At 36.4% G+C, this 20,934-nt stretch overlaps 1 protein-coding gene and 2 pseudogenes across 6 annotated transcripts in view; all 3 read right to left on the bottom strand.

Moving 5' to 3' along the window:
- NAV3 (neuron navigator 3) overlaps positions 1-20,934 on the bottom strand; it is a 730,605-nt gene that overhangs the window by 81,304 nt on the left and 628,367 nt on the right. For all 6 annotated transcript variants that reach the window (XM_064491553.1, XM_064491556.1, XM_031463093.2 and 3 more), the window contains 2 exons: positions 1,230-1,362; positions 325-595 (listed from right to left, as the gene is read on the bottom strand). In XM_064491553.1, the coding sequence (XP_064347623.1) occupies positions 325-595; positions 1,230-1,362 (404 nt within the window). The remainder of the gene's footprint in view (positions 1-324; positions 596-1,229; positions 1,363-20,934) is intronic.
- LOC105084899 (transmembrane protein 258-like) lies at positions 4,097-4,685 on the bottom strand (annotated as a pseudogene).
- On the bottom strand, positions 8,740-9,881 carry LOC116156464 (large ribosomal subunit protein uL11-like; annotated as a pseudogene).

Here is a 20,934-nt window from a genome sequence, read left to right as displayed (position 1 = left end):
AACTTTCATAAGAAAGTCAGAATGAAAGCAATTTTATTATTATTATTTTTTGAATAAGTAGGCTTATTGGACTTCCATGTCACCAGAAATGACTCTGGCAAAATAAAGACCCTCACCAAATTAGGATGGTGCTCTGTGGAGAATGCCTGGAATGCTAAGTTTATGTGGACTTCCATGATAAAGCATATGAAATTTAGACAGAAAATATTAAACAGTATGAAGAATCTGATTTAATTAAGAAAAGCTACTATAAAGACAACAAAGATTGAATGGAAGCAATAAATGAAAATAATCTGGCATAACAGCTGCCAGAGACAAGCCTACCAGGGGTCTTGAGCGCACTGGTCCCAGCTTTCTGCCTAGATGGCGTTCCTCCTTGGGCAGACATGCCCCTCCTCCAGGAACCTGTCTGTGAAACAGACAGGGAGGCTTTCTGCCCCGCCTTCTCGGGGTCTTCAGGAAGTCCGGTGGAAACGCCCTTCCACTTGCCACCCCCATCCCCCTGGCTACCAAAGTCCTCCTCGGTTTTTTTCAGTTCCTCTGTACTATCCCAGGGCTCCTCTGCTGCAGATCGTTTTTCTGAATCGGTCTTCAGCTACGAAGAAAAAAAGGTGACAGAAAAACTTTGTGTAGAAAAATCTATCAAGCACTGGAATGTACTTTCAGATGACTGGTTAAAAAAAAAAAAAGAGGAGCAGTGATTTATATTTCAAAAGAATTCCAGAGACTCCTCTATTTTTATCTCTGTCTTCATTTAAGTTTCATTAACTTTAGCTGTATAATTCTCACTTGCACATATTAGAGAAATGTCAGGAGAAATGTGTGCAGAAAATCCCAATTAAGCACTCCAGAGAGGGAGGCATTTTCTATGTCAAATCTAACAAGGAGAAGTAAGACAAGATAAAACTTAATTATGTAATATCCATTCTCGATTCATCATTCTCAAGAGGTCCAGCAAGGCATCTCAGAGATCAATATAAAATTAATCAAGTAAAGTCCAAAATTAGACTATTAAAATCAGTTTTAGATTTATAAACAAATATATCAATATTATAAACAAACATATGGCAACACAAGACACTCTGGATTAGATTGTAATCAACTGAAAAAAATGTATACATAAGCTGCTTCATTTTATGCAGAGGTTGTGCTATATGTCAGTGCAATGTACCATAATTTTTGGAAAAATCTGGCAGAAGCACTGGAAAGAGGAAGAAGGTGATTCTCACCTGAGTGTTCTTCCGGGAAGGGACTGTGATGTTGGAGTAAGAGCTGACCGAGGAAGTGGTGTTCAAGTCATCGGTGCTGATGTTATCCAGGGTGTCACTGAGACCACTGCTCACCGAACTGCTGTCATCCCAGCTAAAGACAAGACACACAGCAGCGATGAACTAAACACAGGATGCACAATGCAAGTCACCCATATTTCCACTTAACACGTACCAGGCACTGGGGAGAGAATTCTTGTTTTTTCTTCTTTCATTGAAGTGTAATCCAAAAATGGGCAGAAGACCTAAACAAGCATGTCTCCAATGAAGACATACAGATGGCCAAAGGCACATGAAAAAAATGCTCAGTGTTGCTAATTATCAGAGAAACGCAGATCAAAACTACAATGAGGTATCACCTTACACCAGTCAGAATGGCCATCATTCAAAAGTCCATGAATGATAAATGCTGGAGAGGCTGTGGAGAAAAGGGAACCCTCCTACACAGTTGGCAGGAATGTAGTTAGGTGCAGTCATTATGCAGAATTCTTGTTTTTTTAGTCTTTTGAAGAAAAATATTCACTGTTCCTATTTGGAAAATCATACTATTAAGAGCTGAGTGCAAATCTGAGAATAACCTTATTGAAAGTTTGCAAAGAATCAGCGTCTAGAGGAGATCCAGGGGGATGTTTATAGAATGAATAAAAATATCACTACAAATACTGCCTGGCATCAGGAAAGAATAACATAACCCATAACATTTTTTTTTCTCCTGAGAAAGCAACCAGGAGTCACAGAGCATGTAAGAATTCACCCTTTGTGCTAAAAATTAAAACAAAACAAAAACAAAAACAAAATGGTGCTTTAGTTAGGAAACAGAAAGCCATTCCTCATTCTTTTCTCCTACCTGAGTAACTGCTTCCAATTATTCACCGAATCTTGAAGACTGAGGCTCATTCTATCATATCACCCCTCCTGCCACCCACCCCACCCACAATTTCTGGCCTGGACAACATGTAATATCCTCTTATTGGCCTTACTGCCTGCAGTCTTTCTCAATACAACTGCATCTGCTAAATGTGAGTCGATGATCAAAAATTCACATCTGGCCATGCCACTCTTTTGCAGACTACTCTTCAAAGACTTCTCTTTACCAAAGTAGTGGATTTCCAAAATGGAATGCACCTGCCCTGTGAGGTACACAAAGCAATCCACTGGGGGCATAAGAAAACTATGTAAATTTTTGAATATATCTGTTCTTAACCTAAAGGAGAACTAATAAAACAGGTTATATTAATATTCACACGCAGGCTAACACGGGTACCCCCATCTAGTCCGTGTGTGAGGTAACTCAGAAGTAACAGAATGAACGGGGTGACCTGAATGAGAATGGGCGCTCCACAGAGGGAAGGGGGAACCACCAGTCTCTTACTTACTGGCTGGTTCTCAGTCTCTTGTGGTGTATTGCTGCCTTGCCTGCACTCCATTAATTGAATTCATGCACACTGGATATAGATACTAGATACAGAAAACAATGAAGTCTCATAAAACAGACAAGTGGACTAAGAAAACCTCCTGCAAATAATCCACACTCTGACGAGATGACCCGTGATGGAAGCACAAGCTGAGCACAGAGGATGGTGGACTGACACTTTTCTGACTCCGATACATGTCCTTCATGAGTCACATCGTAAATTAAAAATAATAGTGAGGTACAGAGATCAGACAGCAAACCAAGTAGAGAAGTAATTATCAAGAAGAAAATCTGAAATTTGAATTTATAGAAAATATTGTTAATGACGATCCCTCCCTGGGTGTGTATCTTGCTTGAGCTATTAGCTACTGAGAGCATAAAGCATGATTACCAAACACATTTATAAATCATATTATCAATAGTGATTACATTTTAATGAAAGCAAAAGGGTTTTTGTACCACTGCAGCAAATATCTGTCATTTGTGATTGTTCCAATCTTTTGAATACTTCCCTACATCTGATTTTGATAATTTCCCACATTATGAGTCTTACCTTTCCATGATAGACTGCAAAAAACTCTCATTTCCAGACTCCCTTGTAGACAGATATGGCATATAACACAGGGCCTATCGTGTGCACCCAGAGAATCACAAATGAGAAAAACAACCCTCAGGCAAACACAGTAGCAGAGTCATTCAATTTCTTGTCAGCACTGGCAGACAGATATCTGTCTCTAGTTCCAAGGGTCACAGAAGCCCAGTAGAGGAGGCAGTGACACCCTGGAGCCATGACTGGCTAAGAGCCTTCATAGAGCCTGGTTCTCCAATCACCCCAGTTATTCAGAGAGCCTTCTTATATAATTGCATTCCTTAAATGAGACGAAGTAGATTCTGTAGTTTGCAACTAAGAACCTCTATCAATACGTTCATAATTAAAAAAAAATTCTTTAATAGATCCTTTAAATTTCATGTTTATATATGTTATATAATACATATATTATCCTCTCACAGGAAGGCATGCATATAATTATAAAATTATAAATATACACTCTTGGGCAACTACTAGCCTAAAGCAAAGGTCAGGCTCCTTTAAAAGACATCGGGGCTTTCTATTAGGTGGCCTTTGTCTACCGCTTCACCTTAAATTCTTTACAGCCCCTGGCTCACATTCTGTACTTTGACTTAGAGCTACATTCAGTTCCCTTCAGTATCACATTGTTTCCAACCTCTGCCTTTTGTTATTTTTTGGTCTGTCTTTATTCTGAGCAGCAGGTGGGATACTTCCAGCAGCAGCAGTAGTAGTAGTAATAATAATAATAATAATAATAATAATAATAATAATAATAATAATAATAATAATAATAATAATAATTTACAAAAGCAGGGATTCAATGGAGCCGCCTGGTTGGATCCCTTGGAAGCTCATACATAAATGCTGACCCAGAGGAGCAGAAAGAGGACTCCAAAGCCCATGAAGAGTGAGGCCGCCGAGATGAGCTCTTTGTATCCCTAGTGTACTTGGTGGAGGAGACCTCATATATGAAGAACCAGGTGGTGAAGAACATGCCAGTGGCCAACAGCATCACAGTCAAATGGGGAAAGACTGCCGGGTTCACTGGGCTGGGGCATCTGCTCATGGCCTCAAGTTCCACCTTGCCGGGCACAGGATGATCCACCACTCTGCTACTGGAAGAACACGTCGGCAGGAGCATCCATTCTCTGCCCTTGATCACGCTATCCTTTGGCCACCTTAACTAACCCACACTTACGAAGTGGTTCCAGCATCCCATCTTCTGGGAAGCCCCTTTTACTCGCTGCTGTCAGGAAGCCTTAGGAAGCTCCCTGTCTGCATGGCCACAATACTCTGCACAGACTTACAGGACTGGATTTAGCACACAGTTTTATAAATCTATAAAAAAGGTGTCTAAATGGACCATTAGCCTGTGAGTTTTCTGAGTACAGAACTGTGTGTTATTTTTCTTCGGATTTCTACTATTTATGGTAATGACCAACACATAAATGTTGAATAGAGGTCAAATGTTTTACTGAGATTCAGAGGAAAGCAATTATGGAAGTATCCTTTCATACTCACATAAAATGAATTTTTAAGGAATGTTTAGCACAATATATTCAGTACTCAAAGAGTAAAACTTAACAAAAAGTTAAAATCTCTAATGAGTATTTTTAAAGTAACTATTTCTCTGGCAAGGAGGACAGAAACAATATTTTTAGTTGTAGCTTTTACCAATGTAAATCCTAGCATTAACAACTAAAAGTTAAATGCAACAACTCTTACTGGGAATTAAAAAAAAATTGCTTATGCTTTAAAAGCATTTAAAGTCTCAAATGAACACAAGGACTTTGGTTAAAATGACATAAATGAAAGAATCCAAAATAAGATATAAAGTTTTAATCTCTCAATAGAAAAATAAAAATACAACAAAGCAACAAATATAATGTCACAGACATGAAGAGCAGACGTCCAAATATAGCTTGTTGTAATGGAAAGAACAATGGATTCATAAAATTAAAGTCTTTCATTGGAGCCTCCTTTCGAGACTGCAGAGCTAAACTGTCCACTTAGACTTGCTCTGCTCATTTCCCTGTCTCACAGGGTCGTGTGGGAAGCAATTCCATCACTTACATGAACCATTGTATAATGCTTACAGTTTTCCATCTCCTCTAAGACCGCAAATTCTGCAATCTCGTTTTTGACCACAACCTTCTGTATTTCCAGCGCTCTAAAATCTACTGATTCCTAAGCTCTGTGTCTGGTTTATAGCTACTCTCTATCATCTATTTTTCAGGGCTTTCTGTGTTGTTTTACTCCACTGAGCTCTTTACAAATGATGCAAGAGTCAAAGATGCTGGAACAAAAGGATCACTAGAGTGACAGACAGTCTAACTAGTCTAAGTACTTGCCACCCTAATGGTCTTCCATATCTGTCCTGACTCTGTGTTAATTGAACATGTTTTCCCCATCATCATTTTGGAATTAGGTGACTAAGTCAACTAATTAGAATGACTAATTTAATAATATGTTTATATTAATATCTAATAATTACAATGACTGAATGCATATAGGTTCAGGTTATTCAACCTCAGGTGATTTCTCATGGCTACTTAGAAATTCTGCTTAACACAACAGTGGTTTAATTCATATTCCAAAGATATAGCCTGTTTCTGTCTTCTTCCTCTGGATTCCAAGATCTTCCTCCTAATACCTTAATGAAAATGCTTCACTAAGGTCAATAAATTCATGAATTGAGTGCTTACTATATATTATTACTTCAAATACTTAATATATTATATATAATCCTCCAACAAATGGGTAAGACAGGCATTATAAAGGTAAAGAGGTTCAGGCAGGTGGAACGATGTGCCCAAGTTTCCATGATGCAGCTACGATTTGAACCCAGGAATGATGCCCTAAAGCTTGGTCAGCACTCTGCTTCCTTCCCATTTTCTCACCCCTTTGATCTTGAAATACACTAATGATGAGCTTTTACAGTCTCTTTGTAAAAACTTTGCTGGTCCTCAGAACGCTTTACGTTTTTTCCTCTTTGAGATTCCTTCAAATTTCTCAATGTTCAGAACTTAATCTTAACTTACCTTAGATATCCTTTCTTGGAAATTTCCTTGTCTTTCACAACTTCAATATCACCTTCATGATCATGACACTCAAATTCGCATTTCTAATCCAGACTTCTTCCCTGATTAACTGATCAGCATTTCGATCCTTCTACTGAATACTTTCTCAAGGATGTCCTGTCACCGCCTTCTCAAATTCACTGCCTAGATTCCATCATTTCTCTTTAAAATTTCTTCTCCCTTTCAATCACTGCCATTACCTGGTTATCCATCTGTCACAAAACATGAGTGCTATTACCTCTCTTCTCTCACTTGGTTCCACTGTTAGTCAAGTTGTCTCTAATCCTGGAAAATTCATTTCCTTGATGATGAAAATCCTTACCTCCTTCCATAAAAGCTATTGGTAAGAATCTGCTCTTATTCATTAAATGCTGAATAAATTATAGCTCCTCTCCTTTGAAGGACTATTTACTATGAAGAGCAAAATTTTAAACAAATTATTATAACATGAAATGGTGTTGTAATAGATGAATGATGAATGTTAAAAGATGAATAGGTGAATGTTAAATGCATGGCAGGACAGAGCTACTACCACTTGTTTGAAGAGTTCAAGAATTTCTTCACAACAGGGAAACTGCAGAGCGATCAGAGGAAGTAAATGTTAATCACTGTATTAGAGCATATAATAGAGTCATCTGTTTAACCATTATTTTGGTGTTTTTCTATCTTCTTGGTCAGAATCTGAATTACCTGAAGTCAGAGACTGAGTTACATTTATCTTTAAGACTCTAGCATATAACATGGTGTCTATTATTTAATAGATGACTAGTAGATATTTGCTAAATGAACGAAGTAGTTTTACTTTTAAAAATACTGGTTCTTTGCAGTAATGGTAAATGAAATTGGACAAAATAATCAATGTAGAATTTGAGAAAAATTTGTTCAACATATTTCTTTGCTAAGCAATCTTAAAGGAATAAGTTTGATTGGTGACAATATAATTTTCCTCATCCTAAGGTTCTGTGATTTTGACTTTCATCTTTGGTTTTGTAGATTCTCTCTAGCTAGGATGCAATTAATCTTGTTTATTACGACACAGTTAATTAGGTTAAAAAAGCTTTATAGAAAACAGTTTTTTTAAACTGACAAAAATGTTAATTTACTCACATAATGAGCTCTGAGTAGTATGTCTCAACCTCATCAATGTATTTTCTTCATCCTTTCACTTCTGATTTCATTAAGATATACTAAGAATTCTTGATTATATATATACTTTTTATAAAACAACAAGTCTTGATTGCCTCCAGGGTACAGATCTATTACTCTGCTAAATTTTTCTCAACAATCTAGGACAGCTAAAAATGTACAAATCTGAGCATCTTATCCACATAACTCACATTTACACATTGGATTGTGTCCAGTTTTGAAATACTATGAATAAAGCTGTTAAGTATATTCACATACATTCCATTTATGTGGCATTTTAGAAAAGACAAAACTATAGATATGTAGGATTGATCAGTGACTGCCAGTGGCTAAGATTGTTGGAAGATTTGTGGTGGCTATTACATGACTTGAGGCATATGTCAAAACTCAGAACCGTAGGGGGGAAAAATCATTGTATGTAAAGTTAAAAGGAAAAACATGTAGCCAGTGAACCTACTGGAAAGTACAATTTGGATTTACACTAGATTATTAATTATTCTAAGAAGAAAAGGATTGTCTTGCCATGCCTTTACTATTTATATTTTAATATTTAATAACTCAGTGTGGCCAGAGATCTATTTTATTTCTCTGGTAGTGCATTTGTGGCTCTGACCCCCATCTTCACACCTGGGGTTACACTTAGAAGCAGACCTACTTAAAAACAAATGTGTTATATATTCTAAGTAATTTTTTATGCCTTTTCTGTTGAAGAATTCTGAAATTTTAAGCCAATAATTATTAAAATAAGTTTACAGATTTAAAACTAATTCCAGAGGAAAATGCTAGTCCCATTTGTAGGTAATTTATCAAGACACTCCTATTTTTTGGCATAGTCATACTTCATATAGCAAGTATTCAATCAGGCTCTTTGACAGTTTATATTGCCAGGTCATCTGTGCTATGATGTGTGTATATTTATATATATATAAAACAGAGAGATTTTCTTTCAATAAATACTAATTCCTACACTTCAGGCATTCAACAATAATCTCAATCTCAAATTCATTATATATTCCATGAAAGAAACAAACATGCTCACTTTAGGTGTACTCTGTTCCAACCCTACTTCAACCACAATCATGAAAAATGCTGTCTACTCAGGTGATACTATCTGATTTCTATAAAAAACACCTTCTTAGTCCCTAAACTTTTAACAATATATTATTTAATTAGCTTGTTTTATTAAAAGTAAAAATAAGAAATAGCCATATAAATAATTTTCATGTATCTTTTTGAATTATTTGATTATATGTTGTGCTGTTATTTAGAAAACGTAACTATGGATATTTAACGTTTGTCAGTATCTGAGTGTTCTTAGGCCAGTGCTGCTGAGCACTAGGGACCAAGTTTCTGACGTCTGTCATTGTATTCAAACAGCATCACATCTTCCCCCAGGGTCCCAGCTGACTTCATTCTTTCATTCACCATGATCCTTGTAATATCCACCCAATTCTTTTTTTTTCCCACTGGTTGTCAAATAACCCTTTGTTAAATCATTTTCCTTTGTAGTTCTTAACTAGCTGGGCATTCCACCTCATCACTCTCGATGTCATCTATGATGTTGTGAAGGTGGTGGCCATCAATATGGCTGCGCACAGACTGGGCAATCCCCAGGATCTCTTTAATGTTTCAAGAGAGTTCTCTAGCTAAAGATTGGTGCTGAATCTGTTGGGCAAGGTTGACAATCTCATTAAAAAGTGATGTTTCCACTGTGCTTAATGTTTTTCTGCTTCTTTCTGTCTCTGGTGGTTCCTTGAGGGCTTTGATGATCAGGGCAGAGGCAGAAGGTACCACCTCAATCAGGGTCTGTCTGTTCTGAATGGTCAGTTTCACTGCAATCCTCAGACCCTTCCAATCACTAATTGCCTTAGTGATGTTATCACCAATCATTTTTGGAGACAGACTCAGAGGGCCAATCCTGGGGGCCAGGGCAGAAGTGGCACAGACCTCCCCACCAATGAATGCATCTCAAGTATATGACTTTGATCTTGTTGGGGTTGCATTTTGGCAGCATGGGGGAGGAGGCTGGTGTTGGATGAACCCAGATTTGGGATGACGAAAGAAAGCTGTACCTTGGCCTCCTCCAAGCCAAAAGCCAAAAGCTCCACCCAGTTCTTAAGGCTGACAGTAATCGCCTAGTTGGACTCTATCTCACCAACCGTGAATAGATGATTTTACACTGCTTTAGATTTGTGGATGTCACTCCCACTTATGTCTCTAGAGATGACTTAGAATTTTTGGACAGGTCTTGAGTCAAGTCCTAAATGCTTTCCCACAACACCCCCACTCTGAATTCTAAATTAAAGCTCATCTATCCTTGGTTCCAATTTCAAGAACTTTAAGATGACAGAAAGTTTAAAAATGTTAAGCAAATTCAACATTTAAAAAATATAATTTCAATGCAAATTCTGGAGTTGAGCTTGCCCTTAGGAAATAATGTAGATAGTGTAATTAAACTGTTCATTCCAGTACTTGAGACCTATGGACTTTGAACACATACAGAGGATGATACACTGGATATATTTAGACACTGCTGATTCTTAGACGAGTGTGGGGATTTCCATTTACTCCACAAGTGTCTATTGTAACACGGGAATTTTTTAAGGTATAAGTGAAGTAGCAGAAACAGAAAAAAAAATCTAGAGACTGGAAGGAAAGGAGCTACAAACTCCTAACATTTCACTGGTAGGTCAGAGGCCAACGTTAAAAATCTGAGAGTCATAGTGAGAAAAATAATCTGTTCTCTCCCAACCTAAAACTTGGCAAACATATTAATACACGATAAAGTACAAGTTCTAAGAATTTTACTAAATATTTCTTAAGGCAAATAATTATTTCATGAAAAGAAAAATGAAGCCTCCATAGCTGTCCATAAGACTACAGGTAGAAACTTCCAGATGTGCTGCTTTCTGTTTCTAAGGGAAAAGTAAATAACATTTGCCTAAGAAAATTAATGCACCACTTTAAAAAAATCCTATCACATTCCAGGGTAGCTTTGTTTTCCATTTCCATTGTTTATGCCAATTTAAATAATACACATAAGGAGATAGAGGTGTCTTTACAAATATTATTTAGATGTAATCACCTTTGCAATTAATATGTTAAAAAAATACTGAGAATCAACTGTCTAGGCTTTGGTACCAATATGTTAAGTCAATGATCTTTTCCTCCAAACTAAATGAGCACAAACCACTTAGACCTATGCCATACATTTTTTTTTTTTTTAATCAGCAAACACAATACACTACCTGCCAAGTTTGAGCACTGTAACTTCTGAAGTGTAAATTCTACATTACTTCAGGGTCATTGACAGAAAGCAATGGAGTCATTTCAACAACGATTTATTCAGCATTTCCCCGGAAAAATATTTTATTACCGAGGAAAAAAGAATAAGTCATTAAAAGAGGCTTTAGAATCGGAAAAACCTAAGTATATAGAAACATCAATATACAAAAAATGATTTTATGTTAAAAACAGTCCTTTCAATCTATAAAATGAATATGGCTTTGACTGTAGTTGAAAAAAAAAACCACTTTCCTTCTACTTTCAAAGGTGTTTTGTCCTTTCACTGCTCGTTAACTGTGCAACAGTGGAGTTTGAGTAATTGGTTTAGAATCCAGTTGAAAGGTCATTTCCTCTATGAATCCTTCCATGATTTCCGAGGAGGTGTTAACGCCTCCATATCTGCATTTACTGCGAGTTTGCTTCCAAAGTCTTGTAGTTTATCTACTTACAAAGGGGGTTCAGCCACAGGATTGTGGTTGAGAGCAGAGTGCCTTCTTTCTTGTAGTTTCAGTGTTCAGGTCAGCGTCTGGCCCATGACAGGTTCTTAAATGTTTGTGGAATAAATTAATAATGATCTAGTCCTACAGTCACAAACTCCAGCCTTAATTGGTGATTCATCCACTCATTCTAACACATATGCACATAATTATGAATTGTGGTTAAAAAAATCAATGCGATTATATGAGGGGAAAGACCAATGAGAAGGACCTACTAAGTCTGAGTGAATAAAGAATGGCCTCTTTGAGGAGGATGGAGATGTGCTGGGGTAAATCAATAAATGATCTACTCTTACACAGTCACAAATGACTTAACAGTCATTAAGTAGACAACTGAAGGGTAAAGGAAAGCCATCTGTGAAAGGGGTGGAGAAGACAGGAATACAGGAAGGGAAGACAGCTAGTGTGAAGACCTAGGAGGAACAAAGGTCAAGGGGCAGTGGGATGAGCACAGCAGCAGGTCAGGGAAAGTGTCAGTTCTGAGACTGGGAGGGTAGGCGGGGCCAGCCCTTTAAGGATCGTCTAGACAATGTTAAGAAATTAGAGCTCCTGAAAAGTACAATATAAATGCATCACATCGTTTTAAGCAGTCACATACCACGAGCAGACACAGGTTTAAAAAAGTACTATTTTAGTGTTATGACTATTTCAGAGGCAAGAGAGAGTAGATGTGGGAAGCTCAGGGGAGAGGCTATTGCAACATCCTTCAGTGTCTGAGGAGGGGCTTACAAGTACATTAAAAGAAGGCAGTTTCAAGATATAGATGGACGTAGAAATGACAGGATTTGCTGTTGGTTGATGTGAGATAATGAGAAACATATTTGGTCTCTGCCCCCAGTTCCTGATACTGAGCTCCTAAAACTCTTATAATTTCTTGAGTGATGGGCATGCTAGGATCACCTTTTGCTCTAATATTTGGTCTTTGATTCCAGTTCCTAACACAGACCTCCCAAATCCCTTGGAATTTCCTGGGGGATAGGAGCATCTTTTGTTCTGATAAGGCAACACTTGGTTGGCTCCTGGACAGCCCAACCCAGTCATCTTTTTTTTTTTTTTAACCACAATTTATAACTCTTTGCACATTTACGTGCTGTAGTGAGTGAATGTATCACAGATAAAGCCCTCAGTATGCGACTGTGTAAGAGTAGATCATTTATTGATTTACCCCAGCACATCTCCATCCTCTGGGAGGGAGAGAGGCCGAAGATTGAGTTACTGTATCACGCCGACGTGATGAAGCCTTCAAAAAAAAAAAAAAAAAAACAAACAAAAAAACCCCCACCACAGATTATGGGGTTCAGAGAGCTTCCAGACTGGTGAACACATGGAGGTGCTGGGAGGGTGGCACCCCAAGAGAGGGCTTGGATGTTCCAAGTCACTTCTCTATACCTTGCCCTAGGTTAACTCTTAACTGGCTGTATCCTTTGTCATATCTTTATAATAAACCAGTAAATAAAGTAAATGTTTCCCTGAGTTTTGTGAGCCATTCTAGCAAATTACTGAACCTGTGAAGGGGGTCATGGGAACTGGAGGCCTGGATTTGCAATTAGCACCTAAACTGGGGGGCAGTGTAATGGGACTGAGTCCTTAATTTTATGAGATCTGATGCAGACTCCAAGTATACAGTGACAGCATTGAGCTAAACTGAATTAAAGGACATTCAGCTGTGTTGAAGAATTGTTTAGTGTGGGGGGAAAACCCCAAACATTTGGTGTCAGAAGAATTCAGTGAGTAGGTAGGATAGAATACAGAAGTTTTTCTTGTAGTTGGAATGTGGTAAAAGAGAAAAAAAAGAGAATCTAGATTTCTTGTGTAGTTTCTACTGTCAATAGAGGCATGAACAGAATTTTGGAAAGTAAAGAATTCATCAACAGGACACACAACATAATTTTAATTCTAAGTTCTGTTTGTACGCAGTACCACCATTTTTCTATATTATGAGAAACTTTTATGAGATTACTATATCAAAGTTTACGTGTATAACTCTTGACAAAACTGGCACTTCATGTAAACATAAGGTTTAAAGTCTTTCCATTGTCATTATTTTTAGTGTACATAGAATGCTATATATTTATCTGTGAAATATTTATAGAGACTGCCATTAATAGTGTGTGGGTTTTGGGTTAAGAGCAACCAATAACCTCTATGCACTGACCTTCTCATTCCCTTTTCTTTTCTCTAGAAAACAAATAATGACTATTTAGTTATTCTGTCGTGGCATCAGTCAGGGTAAGAGAAACAAAAGATAAAAATCTCTTGTTCTTTATAAAAGAAAGCCCTAGGTAGATTTGGTTAAATGTGATGAATGATGTTAGCTTGAAATGAATTTATGTGGTCAGGCAGATTTTTATGTTTTAATGATATCTGAGGCAGATAAGAAACATCTACTTTTGTTTCTATTGTTACATGGGCTGATCACAAGAGATAAAATAATCTTATTGAAATTTATTTTGCTGAAACAGATTACTGGGACGATGCTTATTATAGTCTTGCTAGTTTATTTCAAAGCCCATTTTCAAGATGCTGTAATATGGTTGATATATGTACAAGTTTATTTAAAGGTTTTCTATTAGCGATAAACTGAGAATATAACATATAACTCATATGAAAGCTAACTCTGGATTCATTACGGTCCATCTGGTGTCTTTTATATCTTATATTAATTAAAAAACCAATATGTGTTCATTGTTGAAAACTTGCAAGTCCAGAAATATATAAAAGAGACAAAGTAATTCATCTGTAATTCTCCCTAGAGGTAGTCACCAGTAACATTTTGTGATTTCTGTCCAGTCATTTTCTGGAGGTACTACACATATATATGTAAATTTACCTGGTTGAGACCTTGCTGATTATGCCATATTGTATATCTGCTGGTACCTTATTCATTTATTTTGTATTATTTTATAATGATTTTTAATATCCTTAAAATTTCTTTGACATGATAATATATAAGTTATTATATATTTTACCATTTCTGTTTTCGGATATATGAAATACTTTACGATTTTCTTATTGTTTTAAATAATACTGCAATGAATAGTTTGCACATAAATATTCAGGTTACATTTGCGATTATTTTCTTAGGATAAATGCCTATAAAGAGAATTTGTGATTCACAAGATATGAACATTTGATACACAGCAGATACAATATAAAAATTAAAGAACACATCCCTTTATACTCCTGCCAGTCATGTGAGTACCAATCTTAGAAAACCTTGGATACTTTCAGGTATGTGGCTTCCGTCAGTAATTCAAACATTTTGAAATGTGAAATACTTGCTTACTATAGTTTTAATTAAACTGATCAAATTGAAAGTGAGATTACATTTTTTCTATAGGTTTATTAGCTATGTTTATACCCATAAGCTATGTCCTTTGCATAATTTTCTAATAGAGTTTAAATAACTTGTTTGTATTAGATTTTTACATATTAAAATTGTTTCATATATTTTCCCAATCTATTTCTTGGTTTTCACTTTTACTAATTACATTTTTAATGTATAGGGTTCAAAAAGATCAATCTTTGGTCTTTTCTTCTACATTTTCTCCCAGGAAATTTTGCACATATAATTTGATTTTTCCTCCTTTCTTTTTATATTCCACTGTTATGATAAAGTAAGAAACTATTTTTCTTAACAAACAGCTAGTGAATTTCATAGAGATCATTTATTGATAACTATTCTTTTCTGTTTATTATTATGGTTCACTTTAAGTCTTAATATACACTATTTTTTAAATGATCATCAGATGTGCTCCACTAACCTACTTTTTTTTGCAGTGATACTGAAAACTGTTCTATTACAGTGAGGTTCAGGGTTTTTTTTTTTTTTTTTTTTAAGACTAAAGACTACAACTTAAAAAATATATTTAAATAAAATTCAAGCCTTTGAAAAAAACTTCTCAAAATTACAGTAATTAGCTATTATTCTAAAAATTATTACCATGCATAGCTTTATTCACTGATTAGTGCATGAAACATTTATTGAATGGTATCATTATGGCAGATACTGAGAATACAGAAATCAATAAGATATTGTAGAGATGTAAATTTTGCTCTAATGTAGAAAATGTGGAATTCTCACTTTTGGAAATTCACACTTAATTTTCAATATCTGAACACTCAGTTATAGGCATTTTACTTAATCAACTATTATTACTAATATATTACTAATAACTACTATTACTCAGATAAATTCTCTCTCCTCTCAAAAACCCCCTTTATCACTTGAAATACTTTTGGCATTAGCTATTTCTTTCATAAGAACAGAAGCCTCCAAGTTACTATAATTCCAAGGTTGAGTGAAAAGAGAAACGTAGTGGAAGTAAAAGAACTTAGATAAAACCCAACAATTTAGCTACAGACCTAGCCACAAACAAGGATGAAAACAGAAATCTGTTTTGTATTATCTTGCTTGAAATAGCATACCTTCAAGTAATAAGAATTCAATAAAATATTTTTAAGAGAGAAATACTATTAACAATGAAGAAATATTTTTGCTCTGAGATACATAAGATATGTTACATAAAAACACTCCTGATTCTTCCATCTGAAAACGTTCAGAACGCTGCCTTGGAAAAGAACATTCCTTTAAAAGCCACTCCAGTGAGTGAGTATCTTTAAGAAGGGGTAAAAGATAGTTCAGAATTAGAGAGACGTTTGCCAGGAAATTCACATCCCAGCACTGAAGGACAACAGATGGCAGCAGTAACAATGAAAACTTGCAGCAGATCTGCCTGGCTCACTTTCAAAATGGCCGTTTTTATTTCCCATCACTAACAGCCAACCGCTGTCTCCTTGTGTCGAATGCATGGGTATAGAAGAACAAAAAGTACAAGAATGACAGGAATTGCCTTGACAGGAAAAGGACCTTAAAAGCAAGGCTGTGGCGACAACAGGACCCTGGACAGGTGTCTCCATCTCCTGAGAGTTCCCAGGCACCAACTCATCGCTGATGCTTTTCTTAAACCATGTCCAGGTCTGAAACATTACCAGCTGCTCCTAGCCTACTCTCTCACTTCCTACACCCTGGTCTCTGTGTTTCTGAGCCCTGCTTAGTAACTTCTATTTGATGTCTGTTTCCTTTCGGATGAAGATTTCAGTCCATAGATTCTCGTTGCTAACCCTGGATCATAAAATACGAGCAGATTTATCTTTCGTCCCACCCAGCAGGAATGGAGGATTCAGAAAAGGTGACACTTAAAAGATGAGACAGTGGTTGGTAAACAGACCATCTCTCACCTCAGGCAGGCAAAGGGAAGTTGGGGCAGGCTCAAAGAGAAGGAGTCAGAGCAGAACAGGAGCAAGAGCAAGGTCACTGAGTCCCAGCACAGTTGGGAGTTAGTGGATTTACAGGAGTTCAAAAGGCTCAGAACATAAACAGGAGAAAAAATGTGATACTCCGTAAAAAAAAAGATTTTAGCAAACAGGTCAGTCTTTCATCTCAAATAGAGAGCATTTATATCACTTGAGCAGAAGTCAATTTCCCAGGATGTGGTGAGGGCAACTAGAAAGGTCTGACTGACAGAATGATGTAAAGATGTGGAGAAAAGCAAGTCCTTTCCAGGCAGTCTGGGATGCAGGTTATGATGTTACTCCTGGCTCCTCTCAAGATAGGAGAACTAGATTTTAGTCTATGAGCTTGGAGGAAGTCAGATAAGTGGTTGGGGTGTGTCCTCTGTGGTGCCGATTCATGAGACTGATCTTGAGAATTGTATTTCTCTTTTCTACATAGTGGATTTAATACTGTCTTGTCTGAGCTTCAGCAATAAGATAGATATATGGAATACTCTTCTCAGGGCAATATGAGTTAAAATGTTAGGATCAGAAAATGAATTTTTTCAGTAGTGTTTAAACCAAATCTACTGCATTTCCAATATTCCCTCTGAGTTACTTCTAGGACTGTCAGAATCCTCCATAGCAAGTATCTTTCTATAGTTCCAAAGGAGCATGGCTTTGAAAGCAGAGTGTGGTCTGGAGTTTAGCTCCACAGTCACTCAGCTGTGTGTACTTGGATAGCATACAACCTATGTAATCATATATGACCATCCTGAATACTGACATGGAACACTCGCCCAAGACAAAAACCTGGATTTCTCCATCTTGATAACCTCAACCTATATCCAGTTGGTCACCAAGCTCAACCTGATCTATATTCTCTCCATTTACATCTCTTCACCCTCATGGTCATTGTCTTAATTAAAGATTTCATCACTTCCCAGGAGACTAGTACTGCTATCTCCTAATTATTATCTCTGCCTCTGTCTGGGTTTCCAACGCATCCTCCAAAAGGCCAGAATAAATTACCAAGAACTTAGCATGATTCAAAGACTCTTCAAGGTCTGATCTTTGTGTTTGGCCTCGTTTCACACTGCTTCTCTACATACAGCCATGTGGGGCTACCTTGAACTTTCTAAAGTGTCCTCTCAATGTCATGAATTTACGCATTCTTTAGTGTATTTCTCTATACATATATTCTTCCCAGACTGTTATGAATGAATGTCTTCCGTTAAACTATATCCCTTCTCAAAAATCTTTTCACTCAAGGTTCTTAAATAACCTTCCTCTATATTCTGTGAGTATCCAATTCAAATACTTATAATCCTCATTATCACACTTCTGTCACCAAACCCATATTGCTTATTTCATTTACCTATGTTTTCCACTGGGATGTGATCTCCTTGAAGGTAGTTATGGACAGATTTCTGGTTACATGTATAATAAATTCTGTAAATATGTACAAATATCATAGGTTATAATACCAATAGATTTAAACAAGATTGGGGGACTTCATTCTCAGAAAGCTAAAAAAATTACAAGCCCTCAGTCTCTCTTTGTCTTTTAGACAATACTTCTGAAAAATAAAATGCAGCAACTTGGTTAATTTTTTTCCTTTTCATATGTTAACACATAAAAGACTGGTTTGAGTCCAGGAAGAATGCACATGAGGCAAAAGATGCAGATTTTGGCATTCCTAAGCCAAGTCTTTCCACTAATCTTTTTTTTTTTTTTTTAAACCATACTTACTCCCTAGGTGATCTCATTCAGCCTCATTACGACACATCGCAATTTCTTCACTTCAGCCCAATATGAAGTAGCCAGGTTTTACTGAGGGGCCAAAATATATGAAAGAAATCTCCTAGAGTCATTTCTTGTCCCACTCTACAAAAGTCAAGTGGGAATAAGACTAAGGGAACCACAAACAGAACTCTCCCATCTGTGCCGGCCCTGGGGCCAGGGCTCTTTGAGTGGAGTAGTGAACTAAGAACATCAGGAATCCTTCAGTTGTGTTTATAAACATATGCATTCATATTTTCTCTTATCCATACTCTTCCTTTATTACTTGAGTTTGAATCGACCGAGGGAGTTTATAGAAGTCACTTTCAGCAACTAGAATATCTTCCTCTGGAGCCTCCTGAACTTGCAAGGCTCTCTGGGACTGAAGTATTGACAGAGTAGATGCACAGTATGAAACACAACAATTATGTATGTATCATATCAAGAAACACTTGTAAGGAGGGGAGGGTATAGCTCAAGTGGTAGAGTGCATGCGTAGCATGCATAAGGTCCTGGGTTCAGTCCCCAGTACCTCCTCCAGAAATAAATAAATAAATCTAATTACCTTCCCCCACCAAAGGAAAAAAAAGACACTTGTAAAATATATTTCATGTGCAAGACATTGTACGTGTTACATGCTTCTGATTTATAATCTGGTAATTACAAAAAAATACTTTTTCTTTACTCTTCATCATATTCTTGGGGGATTTCTAAAAACAATAATGAAAATAGTACACATTTATAACTGTATATTTACAAAGTGTTATAATTATGACCTTGAAGGATCAGACGATTTAGGATGTTCACAGTGATATGATAGGGTTAATGTCATCCTCAAAGTTTAAATATGTAATTTCCAATCGTCTCAGTAATTGTTGGTACTTTCTCAAATACAGTTTTTTGATTTGGGGAATTTCCTTCTTCTCATTGAAATGCTATACCATTATATTCATTGAATCACTTCAATGAAAAATAAACAGCCCATTACTTAACAACCTGGACATAATGTTATACATTTGAAGTTCATATTTTCCAGACTGCTTCAGGGATAAAGGACAAGCAGACTGCCTCACTGCCTTAGAAGAAAATTCCCACCTGGCTCAAGACTTCACCAACATTTATCTTCACAATGTTTTTAGATAAACTCTTAAATGAATGGACATAGCATGAACATCTGATCTTCCAATTGAATTTAAAATTGGTTTAGAATTTCTCCTTAAAATATAGATAGAAATAAAATAAAACAATTGTTACTATTTTTAAGACTCGTCTCAGGAAACAACAGTCTTTTGAATATGCTCTGGAATAAATATATCTCCTTTTCCAAAGGAAAGATAATTTGGGGTAGGAAATAATGTTTACTGGGAAAGAAGAAGCTTATCTATTTTCCTGCTCAGTGCTCTGCTGCTTTTTATTTTGTTTTGTTAATCCCTAGAGTCCCTGTGTTTTGCCAAACTGACACAGAGAACTTACAGCCTCCAGTCAGTACAGCTTTCACAGTGCTCTGCAAATCTTCATACCATAGTGGTGGGTGTTTTATTTCTAAACATTATATTTGGATTTATTGTATTACTTCCATCACACCTTCATATACCATGAGATTTAAGAGTACTTCCAATTTCTTAATCAAAACATAAAATGCCTCCTCTGTTCTTTTATTCCATTCTTGGTTTACTGAACACCTTCTATATTCCAGGCTTCATACTAACTGCTGTTATAAAATAATAAAAAAAAAAATTAGATTGTGTTCTCAATAAGCAGATAGGATGCATAGAAAAGATAGATGGGTAAATATCTGTAACTGAGAACCTGAATTTTAGCTTATTTTTAGTCAAACAACAGAAAACTAAGAATGCATTATGTTAAACCTACCCCTGAATGTGTTTGTTCCCACAACAGGCAGTCATAGATTTAGCCACAGAAACGTGAAAATGCTATTCAATGAATCATACTTATTGTTTATGAAATAATTTCTACTTTCATTTATTCATTCATCCTCCAAGGATTTTCTAGGTGCTTACTCAGTCTAGAAAGATGAAAGGAGCAAAATCCAGGCCCCTGGGGTTTGACCAAATGGAAATTAACTGTGGGAAGTAGACATGACTTGACAAGTTTCTCTGGGGATTTGACCAACTAACCAGCTAAAACTTAATCAGTATATGAAAGCCAAATATATATCTTACTCTGTGCTATGTAACAGGAAGAAACAAAATGTCTGCTCTCCCTGGAACGGTTTAAGGCCCAAGTGAAAATGGATGAAACAATTAGGAAAATAATAAATATTTTCAAAGGGTGAAATGAGTTTTCTCTAGCATTAGAAAAATATTACGATACCAAGCATAAGCACGTGTGTAAAGATGTATTATTTCATACACTATAACAGTCCCTCAGTATAAGCCAACTATTTCATATGGGATTGACCTCTCCATGCCTCCCTGACTTCCAATTTACACAGATACCGATTTGCAATGTTACTTAAAATAGCCTTGAAGATGAATGTGAACTTTCGACAAATTCAAGAAATTTGGCAAAAACCCAGGCAATTTGGAATCTGTGCCCTGCTTTATTATAGCCCCAGTGTTTTGTATATATTAGGTTTGGATATTTGCTGGAATAA

The sequence above is a fragment of the Camelus dromedarius genome, chromosome 11 (assembly GCF_036321535.1).
Source record: "Camelus dromedarius isolate mCamDro1 chromosome 11, mCamDro1.pat, whole genome shotgun sequence".
Taxonomy (NCBI): Eukaryota; Metazoa; Chordata; class Mammalia; order Artiodactyla; family Camelidae; genus Camelus; species Camelus dromedarius.
The sequence above is the reverse complement of the archived record's forward strand: the minus strand, read 5'-3'. Positions and strand labels throughout refer to the sequence as shown.